At 47.0% G+C, this 11,102-nt stretch overlaps 1 protein-coding gene across 1 annotated transcript; it reads left to right on the top strand.

The window, feature by feature from the left end:
- The first annotated feature begins 392 nt into the window (after nt 1-392).
- On the top strand, nt 393-9,324 carry GFRA3 (GDNF family receptor alpha 3). Its single transcript, XM_029998521.1, has 8 exons — nt 393-529; nt 3,978-4,253; nt 4,978-5,070; nt 5,498-5,843; nt 5,922-6,031; nt 7,128-7,262; nt 8,227-8,357; nt 8,668-9,324. The coding sequence occupies exons 1-8, from the start codon at nt 487-489 to the stop codon at nt 8,800-8,802; spliced, it is 1,269 nt and encodes a 422-aa protein (XP_029854381.1). The 5' UTR covers nt 393-486; the 3' UTR covers nt 8,803-9,324.
- Nucleotides 9,325-11,102: the final 1,778 nt, after the last annotated feature.

Below are 11,102 nucleotides of genomic sequence, written 5' to 3'. Positions count from 1 at the left end.
CTTTGCTCTCAGCGCCAAGAGGCACGGCGGGCCAGCAAACAACCGACAAAACGTCTTCCACAACCCCTCTCCAAAGCGCCCCTTCCGAAGCGTCCCTTCCGAAGCTTCCCCGCAGGTCTCGCCTGGGAAGCGCGTCCCGGCACGGCGGGGCCCAGCAGCTCCCCCGGACGCCCTAGGGGCGGCCGCAGAGGGCTGCCCCGCAGCCCTACCCCCGGCCCGACGGCCGCACACCCTGTCCGCCCGCCGCCGCGACCCCCGCGGGAGGACGGGCGGAGCGCTCGGCGGGCAGAGACGCCCCCCCCTGCGCCGGGTCCCGGCGCCGGGCCGGGCCGCGGGGCGGCGCTCGCCGCCCGCACCTCGACGGGGCGGGCCGGCCGGTGCCGCGCCGGGGCGGGGCGGCGGCCGCTCACACGCCGGCGGGCTGCGTGCAGCATGTGAGCTGCGGCCCCAGAGCGGGGAGCGACTGACCGACCGCCGGGCTCCAGCATGGGGCTCGTCCTGCTCCTGGGGCTGCTCCTCTCCCGAGCCGGTAACAGCGCCCGGAGCGCGGGGCGGCGGACGGGGCGGGCGCCGGGCTCGGGGCGGGGTGGGGAGCGCGGCGGGTCCCCCGTCGCTCTCCCGGCGGGCGGCGAGCGGGACCCGCGCCGGCGCCCCGAGGGGCGGCTGCGGGCGGCAGAGGCGGCTCCGGGGTCGCGGGCAGGCGCCCGCCGCTGCTGGCGCTCCCCCCCCCAGGTGCTGGGCCGGCCCTCGGCGCAGCCCGAGCTCGGGGCTCCCGGCCACCGGCTCCTGCGGGCGCCCCGCCTCCCCCCCCCCGGGGAGGAACCCGCTTTCAGAGCAAGGGAAGGCGTGCTGCTGCGAGCTGAAAGGCTAGTTGCCGGTGTGGTTGTGACCAGGGCGGAGGGACGCGCTGGGGAGGGGGAACGGGTGTCCTGGAGGCAAGGCTGGAGGAGGCGACGAGGTCGCCCTGCTCCTCTCGCTCGCAGCAGAGAGGGGCAGATGCCGGGAGCTGATGCCTCAGCGCGGCAGAGAAGGCACAAAGCGGGCACCTGCGCTAGCTGGACCTGCCTTAACGGATCCTTGCTGTACCTCTCTCGTCCTGACTTTGCCGAGAGCTTTTTTTGGTACCTACCCTCCCGGCGTTCCCCCTCTGAAATGCTTCGGGCTGATAGTAGTCTGAGGTGAGGCTCAGTTTGCAAAGACCAATCCCAGGAGCTCTGGCAGAGATGCAGCTGTTTGCTCCGCTCTGTCTTCTGCTACTGCCAAGTCACAAGAGCCAAGGATAGAAATTACTCCTCTTTCCAGTTCATCTCTTGTGCAGTCTTCATGGCTGATGTGACTAGAAATACAGAAATTACAAAACCGCTTAGAAGCATTCCTACACCCCGGCTGTGGGATGTCAGTGCTTCACACTTAGAAAATGCTGCAGCTGCCGAATATCACAATGACTGCTACAAAGATGGGCCATTGCCCTGAAACCTCAGTAGCACTTGCAGCCACATGATTACAATAGCTTTTCCACAATTTTCCATGTCCAAATACTAATGCTTCTTTGATAACTGTGCTTAATAAAAAAAGGTTTCCCTTCTGCAATTGTCCTCTCTTTCAATAGCATGGTGCACCAGAAGCATCAAAATAATACATATATATATATATATATGACAGGACATGGAGTGAAAAGGTAGAAATAAAGGGATATTGTATTATCTATCCCCTTTTTCTAAGGTATAAATAATCATAGTCTGTGAATTGATAATTACCTTTTAACTTTTTTTTTTTAAACTACAGAAGGGACTCCCACACACATGCATCATTAACATGTTCTGCAACCTAGACCACATGTCTAGGAAAGAATTAGCTCTCATTCTTTCATGTTATTATCTGGAATATTAAGAGAAGGTTTTAAAAAATGAAACAACGTGTCAAGTATTAGGGCTTAATACAATGCATAGCTATTAAAAGAGGAGGAATGTTTTAAATTTGAGGTTTACAGCAGCTTTACCCAAAGCATCTGGTACAGGCCTGTGGCAGAAACACAGTCCATCCACTTACACCCACCTCTGCTCTACCCTGGCAATTACCGTATCACTTTAAATTTTTAAAAATGTCACTTCAAGCTCAGGTGCTTGCTGAGCAAAATTCTGAAGGCTAGTAAAGTGCATCCTGTACTTTTATGAACTTCCTACAACAGCTGCTGCAAGCCACTGTTGGTGATGGGATACTGGGGGAGATGGTACTTTGGTCTGACCTGGTGGGGTAGATCAGTTTGCTCAGTTTAGGGTTCCAAAAGCTTACTGGAGAGAACAGACCAATTCGCTATTGGGAATTTGCACTGATTGCAACCTTACAGGATATAATCACACTTGGAATGTTCATTAAGGTTGTGCCTAGGTGTAACGCCTAAAAAACCTACTGTGCTGCGTACAAAGCATTTCTGATGAGATATTTGTTTTTCAGGGAGCTTACAAAGTCATATAGTCTCTACGTAACAGCCAGATGAACAACAAAGTACAATAAGTTGCTAGAAAAGCAAAGAAATTTGTACAAGTGCGACAGAGACACCTGGATAGTATTACTGGGCTATAGGGAAAGTAGAAAGTTTGAGAAGCAGACTAGCATAAAATTATGCAGTCTACTGCTTACAGCAAATAAAACTGATGAAGCTAGCAAAAGTGAAGGAAGTAAGAGAACAAATTAGGTGGTGAAGATGGTATACCAGGTAATATGAGCTGGACCAAGATTTTTTTCTAATCTGTAGTGAAGGCTGACTGAAATAGTACCAGTGCACCTGCTGAACAAGAGAATGATAGTAAGATCATGTACCCATAGAGCATTAAAGGTAGATGTAAGGCTCATCATAGTCATTTCCTAACACCAGCCAAGCAATATTGTCCTGAAGGGAAGAAACATAGTAGCCTATATATAATTTTATTAGCAAACAGTCTTGTTCCAGGTCTTCATTGTAATTGTACTGTAAATGCAGATTCATATACTACAGAAATGAAGAAAGATTATGGACTGAATTCACCTACCTGTGACAACATAATGCTAGGTATCATCCCAGTATTACCCTTAGGTGACAACAGTCCATATAAAAAGTTTAAAAAGCTGGAAAAAAAAGTCTAGTTTTAAAGATTATATTGTTAAATTGAGATTAATACTTCCACATAAGGTGGTGCGTGTGTGTGTGTGTGTGTAGGCAATGCATGTGTTATGCAAATAATACGTATACAGAGAGATACAGTCAGAGTTCACAATCAACCAACAGATGAAAGCTGGCATGCCAAGCCTGCATCCCAGCATTTTTGGCAGGGATTTCAGGGACTGGGTTCTATGTACTTAAATTGATTGCATATCAGCATTTCTATATGAAGCTACTTGCATCTTATATTAAGAATTTATTCTATTATGCAAAAAAATATGCATTCTTATTCTTAAGTTTCCAAGCCCAGTGAAGTAGTTGTTTTTACACCCTACAAATGGATTTCTCAGTACATCTCTTAATGACCAGTATATACTTTAGCAATGGCAGCAGCACTGACTCACAGCACACAGTATGGTGTTACTATGAGCTTATTGCACTGCGGTTTTCCTTACCCAGATAGAAGAGCTTCTTCAAAGCAGCCTCAGCAACCCCAAGATTTCCACAGGGATTTACTACTCCATAAAATACAAAGCCATCTCTGATCCTGGCCAAGTTGAAAGAGTTAAGGGTGATTAAAAAAGGTTTTATTAAACAAAATTATTTTTGAGACTTTTCTTTAACCTTTTGTTCCCTCTTTCATACATTAATACTCATCCTTTTGTTTCTAAATGGAGACAGCTCTTGTTCCTTACTACTCCATGTGAAAGACCCCAACCAGTTGTGCCTCTTGAGAGGAGTCCTTACTGAATATAGGATGCCTACAGAACAAGGACAAGGTGCTTGTGTGGCATTCATCATGATTGTGATCCTGACAATCTTTTCCCTACTTGACCAGGAGACCTCCTGGCTCTGCCGAGGAGTGATTGCATAGCAGCAGAACAGTTGTGCCTCTCGGACTCTACCTGCAATGCCACCTACAGGATCCTGGAAAACTGTGCCCTGGCTAAGACTCGCTTCATTCCACTGGATCACGATAGCAGGGTCAGATGTCTGAATGCAGAGCTAGACATCGGAAACAGCTCTTTGCTGCACTGCAAGTGTCACCGGCGCATGAAGAGACAGGAGCACTGCTTACGTGTTTTCTGGACCGTTCATGGCAGCATGACAGATGGTGAGATGAAATAATATGAATTTACAAGGTACTAGTAAGGCTCACCCCTGCCCCCGTCTGAAAACAACTGTGAAAGGCCACTTCCCAACATTGCAGGTACCACTTTGGAATCACGTCTCCTAGGAAAAGAATTTATTACTGCTGTGTTTGATAAGCAGAGAAAGCTGATCTGGTCTGGGACCAGCTCTTCAAATACACCAGGGACCCTAACAGAAAAAGATAGCTACTCTGAGGCAGTTAGATTTCATGCTGTGAGGGGAGGCTCCTGTGAAAGTCACCTCAAAATTGTCACGTCTGTCCATCACTGAAAACAGACGTGTGATTGTGACACACACTGTAATGGCATCCTTGAGCATGCTGCTTCTTTCCAGCTTTAGTGGGATGCTTCTACCTGGCCTCCCACTAAAGACTGCCTGTGCTGCACATCTCCTTACTAGTACTGAGGCTGAAAAAACCCAAATGACAACATAGACAAAATTCCAGCCAGAGCAGATCTGATGACAAAATGTAATGCTGTTGTTACACAGTAATACTTTTGCATCTCCAGCAGAACCATTCTTTGGCATTTAGCTTTGAGCAAGACAGAGCATCTCTGAACTCCAGCCTGAGGAAACAGCCAGGCACAAATAAGAAGGAAATCAATTAAGAAGGAGGGGAAAAAAAAAAAAAAATCTGGTCAGAAAGCATTTCTCCCACTGCATAAAACATCTTGTATCTTGCCTAGGTTATTTCAATTTGGAGACCTCTCCCTATGAGAATCCAGCAAATGAAGAACACTGGAAGACAGATTATAATAAACTGGCAGCTCTGTTATCAGGTAAGGATTGTAATGGTTACGTGATATAATGCTGCCCTTTATCATCTTTTCAGGGGCTGAAAATTATTAAGAAGAACAATTTGGGGTAATGGCCCCTTTAATCAGAGGAACACATACTCTGGATACTTGCCTAAATTTGTCCCCCCTACCAAGTGTAAATATAGCCACAGATCCAGGCCCATGAAACAGGGAATAACCCACAATGATGCATTCTCTGAAACAAACACCCTAACATGAACCAATAAAAAATATGATTTTGTAACTAGTGTAACTGCAGTGTCATACTACAGGCACACAGCAGGACTAATTTGCTTTGTTCTTTTTGATGTTCCCAATCTGGCCATCAAGTAAGGGCTACTCCTATTTCCACAGAGAATCTCTTCTGGAGACTTGCTTCATTGTTCCTGGGTTTCTTTTGGCTTTATAGGCTCACAGTTAGCAGGAGATGCAACAAATCCATGCCTGAAAGCAACTCACATCTGTAACCTGAGCAAGAAGTGTGTTCGTCTGCGCACAGACTATGCCTCTATCTGCACCAAGGGAGCAGGAAGTGAGGACATGTGTGATCGTCGCAAATGCCACAGAGGGCTAAGGAATTTCTTTGAGAAAGTCCCTGAGGATTTCACCAAAAGGATCCTATTCTGTCCATGTCAAGATGAACTTTGTGGAGAACGACGCCGGAAAACTATTGTTCCTGATTGTTCCTTCCAGTATAACACCAAACCCAATTGCCTCTGGCTTCTGGACTCCTGCTTAGAAGACCATATCTGCAAGTAGGTCCAGCAGCAGCAGACATTAGCCAAGAGAAGAGAACAGCATAGACACTGATGGTCTCATTTTCCTTCCTACAGATCCCGACTGGCTGACTTCCAACAAAATTGTCAACCTGCAGACATGTCTCCAGATGGTTGCTCTCAGCACAACCATGCTGCATGCCTGCAGGCTTACATGGGGATGATTGGTAAGTGATATCCACAGGAACGTACAGGGTGGATGCTTTCAGGCCACAAACTTGCAGGCACACTCTGATGCTGTGAAGGACCATCTTGCTCTCCTGCAGGAGTTACAGCTCAGTGTACCAATGAATATGCCTTAGCCTAATTGATGCTAGTGCTCTCTCTTGCTTCTGAGGTAAATGCAGCCCAAAGAGAGCTCTTCCATGGCATTTATCACTCTACTCTGTCCCATCCTCTGCTGTCTAATCAGCAGCACTTGCCTGAGATTTTTTGAACACCTGTTTGCATCATCAGCTGGTGCAAAGCACTCTAAATGTCTGACCAACAGGGCTCAGGGCCTGTATGAGCTCAGTCATTCCTGCTGCAGGAGTTACATCCCATCACAGCAGTGATCAAACACAACATTGCCTCACTGCCTGACTTTTAGACTCCTGATGGTTTGTTAGTGTTGTACACACTATCTTCTCACAGCCAGCCAGAACATGGCACTACCAGCTGTTAGAAGGAAGGTTGTCCTTGGTTTTAGGCATTCACTGCCAACCTGCTAATACTTTTTCAGAGTGCCTCAAAACAGGAGCTGTAAAGAGCAGCGATATCTCAGAAGCTGTAAATCTGGACTATACCTTCTGGTTTTCCAGATGTCTTTGCTGTTTTTGTGCTACATGAACTCTGGCTGAATGGCACACTACAGGTGTGCAGCATTTTTTTGGCAAAAGGCATTTGACCACACAGTGTTGCCAACTACACAAGAAGTAAGAGTGCCTTTTGCTGCCCTATGTCAGTACTGCAGTTGAGTCCCTGCAGATGCTTCACATCCTTCAATCTAATGCTTGCACCAGCTGCAGTTATCAGCATACCTCGCCATCAGATTGCCTGAGTCAGGGTAGCAATCTCCACACTTTCTCACAGCCCAGCAGACTTCATGCAGCTTCACCAGACCTGGGTCACCTCACAGGGGCTCCTGACCTCTCCTGAGTAACATGCATATCACAACAGAAGGCTTCTGCCTCCAGGGCAGCATTCCCTTTAGTGTAATAGGACTTGTGATGCTTTCATTTGGTGAAGTAAATCCTGATTCCAGTTTCTGGGGGTTTGGGACAGGCACGCCCATGACACCCAACTATGTCAGTAACTCCAGTGTGGAGGTCTCCCTGTGGTGTACATGTGAAAGCAGCGGCAACCAGAAGGAGAAGTGTGACCAGATACTCAGCATGTTTGAGAGCAACAAATGCCTTGGTAAGCATCAGTCATATCACAGAAACAGCTGAGCACAGGGAAATTAAAATCCTGTTGATTTCAATATCCTATGGTGCATTGCTCTTGCGTATAGTTCTGTCTTTTGCAGCGTCTCCATGATCTCCTGTCCAACCTACGGGACCAGCCTGGATCTGCTCTCAGAAGTGTTTCTGTACCTTTTGGCAACACTTCTGTTCATCTCAAACAGCATGAAGCTATTTCCAAACAGCATTCAAATGAAGGGGTTGCAAAGAAATCACAAGGGGAGGTCAGACATGCTGTATCCATATGTTGCTGAGTAACCACAATAGTGCACCAGGATTATGGGGTTTGGGTTCCCCTCCTTCCCCTCCTTTCCTATGCTCGCCTTTGGCCCACACTTACTTGGTCAAGATATGTAGCTCCTGACACAACCCATGTTATTAGATTCAGCAGCACAGCAGTTACAAAAATCCTGTTACATGCAACTATGTAATCCTAAGTCTGTATTTCTTTTATATCCCTAGCATTTTAGCAACAGACCTTAAGATTTAAATATTTTATGTTTGTAAAAGCTTCCAAAGGATAAAGAAACCAGCATCATTAGATAAATTATTAATATTTAAACCTAGCTCCTGCTGTATAGAAAAGCCTTACACCCGGCACTAGAGATACACCTACAACCTCAACATCCCATCTGAGATACTACATACCTGCCCCTTACAAAATAGACAGCTGAGAAGGTCCCAGAGGGACCCAAAGGTCCTCAAGTACAGTGCGAATTGGGGCTTTGCAGTCTGCTGAACCTCACAAGTAAACCCACAAACAGGCCATTCACTGAACAAAGAATATGTATTTTCTAAATCAATGCCACACAACTTGTGAGTGCATTTCCTAAAATAGCTTCCCTAGACTTCTGTTCACTAGACTCCAAGGTGTGCACAAGAAAAGCACAATAAAACTTTTGCTTTACTTCTCTTTGCAGAAAATACCATTTGGTCTCAAATGCACCTGAAGCAGACAGCTCTAGAAAGACAGGAAGACTTATTGTACTCATCTCCCCTAAGCTTCCAAGGAGACAGTGCCAGCACATCTCTTGCTTCAGAAATGTCCCAGGTATGCATTGCTTTGTTGCCGTCACAAAGCAATGAGTCAAGTGGCCTAGAGACAGTAGTTGAAAAACATTGGATCTGGAAATGTGTGATTTTGGACATCAAAGTGAGGGATGCTACATGCATGCAGAACCCTGGACCTCTTTACTTTGAGCTGTTCCTTCCACAGACAAGCAGAAATAGGAGGCCATTGCTGCCTGGCCACAGGAGTTTCCTATACTCTCACATTAGTGCTCAGAACTGGAGGCTCTGCAGCCAGACATTTGAGCATAAATGTGTCTAACTGGGATTCATTCCTCTTTTTCATTTCCTAGGTGACTGAAGGGAAGACACAGCGAGACATCTCTGAACACAGCAGTATGCCTATGGCGTCCTCTGTGTATTCTGGAGCTGCTGTTTCTTGGCCGTCTCTGGCTCTGCTCCTGCCCCTGTTGCTGAGCACATGTTAACTTGGCATAAATGGCATCTTTTCTTCCCATATTATTAATCTTATTCCATATTCAGGCACCTCGCACTACTGATTTACCTTTGGGAAACAGGCGGCTTCCAGAGAAGAGGAATGGAACAGCGTTAACCCAGAACAGCAGTCACTGAAAACCTCCCCCCAACTTGCACCCCACTTTTCCCCAATCAGTTTGCACTGAGCTCTGCAGATATGGTGCCCACCATTGCTTCTGCCATGTTAGCATTTTGAGTAACAGTCAGGTGAATATTCCAGTGCAATATTTTAAAACAAAGGTCTGAGTTCTGTCAGAACTTGTGCAGGGTTCGGTTTCTGACTGCAGGGAGGGACCTGACACAGCGTGTCCTACCATCCCACCTTCTGGAGCTCTTCCTCAGGCATACAGTTATAGAATGGTTTGGGTTGGAAGGGAGCTTTAAAGATCATCTAGTCCAACCCCCCTGCCATGGGCAGGGACATCTTTCACCAGACCAGGTTGCTCAAAGCCCCATCCAACCTGACCTTGGACACTTCCAGCGAGGGGGCATCCACAACTCCTCTGGACAACCTGTTCCACTGTCTCACCACCCTCATCGTAAAAAACTTCTTCCTTATGTCCAATTTAAACCTACCCTCTTTCAGTTTAACACCGCTGCCCCTTGTCCTGTCACTACAGGCCCTGGTAAAAAGTCTTTCTTGTGATCCCCCTTTTTATATTGAAAGGCCACAATAAGGTCTCCCCAGAGCCTTCTCTCCTCTAGGCTGAACAACCCCAACTGTCTCAGCCTTTCTTCACAGGAGAGGTGTTCCAGCCCTCTCATTGTTTTCATGGCCCTCCTCTGGACCTGCTCCAACAGGTCCATGTCTGTCTTGTCCTGGGCACCCCAGAGCTGGATGCAGGACACCAGGTGGGGTAGAGCAGAGGGGAAGAATCAGCTCTCTTGACCTGCTGGCCACGCTTCTTTATATGCAGCCCAGGATACGATATGGCTTTCTGGGCTGCAGGTGCACATTGCTGGTTCATATCTAATTTTTCATCTACCAGTATTCCCAAGTCCTTTTCCACAGGACTGCTTTCAATCCGTTCACTCCCTGGCCTGTATTGATATTAGGGGTTGTCCCAACCCAGGTGTGGGACCTTGCACTTGGCCTTGTTGAACATCATGAGGTTCATGTGGGCCCACTCCTTAGGCCTGTCAAAGCATAGAGTACAGCATACTATCCTAAAGAGTAGAAGTCCACGCTTCAGGGTGGGTTGCAAGTAAAGCTCAATAAACATACACATAAAGTCCCTGGTAAACACCAGTTCTGGATTACTTTCAGTTCCCTTTTCAAATCCATTCTTTTAAGTATATGAAAAATACCATCCCAGATCAAGGACACTGTACTACAGTTTATATTCTTGCTCCTTTCTGTTTTGCCCCTTGCAACATATATATATCATCCATTATCATGGCTAGCAACAGACTTCAGTTTTGCGGGTTAGGATGGATTTCTGTGCTCAACCCCAGTAAGTTCAGTCTAATCTAGCAAAGAAGGACCTTGCCTGGCTTCAGGAAGAACCTTCTTAGTAATGCTTAGAGAATGCATATAGCTCATTGAAGCTGTATTGACCACAAAACCCCTGGGACATTCAGTTGCAAAAATCTCTGGGAGCCACAACTACCTTGAACCTCTCCACATATTCAAGTTGTCATTGTCCCCTTCCACGCTGCTTGCCCAATCTCCTCCTCCTCTGCCAAGCTCTATGTCATGATCTGTTTACTCTGAGTGTAAATGTGTGCAGTGTGTAACTGCTGTTATTTTGTACTGCATTTGCCTGTTAAAATGTGGTGTTAAGTGAATATTGATTTCTGAGCATAGGTTAATAGTCCACAATCAATTGTGTGCAAGAGTTGCCTCATCAGCCAGCCTACACTTTCAGGATAGCTTGAAACTCAGCTCAAAGCAGCTCCTCCATGCACTCATATAGCACCCCTTGCCCATCCTATGAGATACAACAGATCTGAACAATATTATACACAGCCAAACACTATTACAATCCTGAATAGATACAGAACAGGTGGGTATTTCTTTTTACCTTGTGCTTTATCTGTTGGCAGGGAAGTACCGGCTAGGTGATACGCTGTGGTTCCCAGTCACTATTGGACACCTTCTTCTTACAGAGTCTTACATTGTCACATGTGTCAGAGTAATTGTCCTTCTGCAGTGGTAATATTTCCGTTTCAACTTCCAGCCTTCTCTTTACTTCCTGGGCAGGTAGGGCAAGGAAATCACTGCATGGAGCAGAACCATCTCCTCTGTCAC

This window comes from Aquila chrysaetos, chromosome 22 (genome assembly GCF_900496995.4).
Source record: "Aquila chrysaetos chrysaetos chromosome 22, bAquChr1.4, whole genome shotgun sequence".
Taxonomy (NCBI): domain Eukaryota; kingdom Metazoa; phylum Chordata; class Aves; order Accipitriformes; family Accipitridae; genus Aquila; species Aquila chrysaetos.
This window is presented reverse-complemented; position numbering and strand designations above follow the sequence as displayed.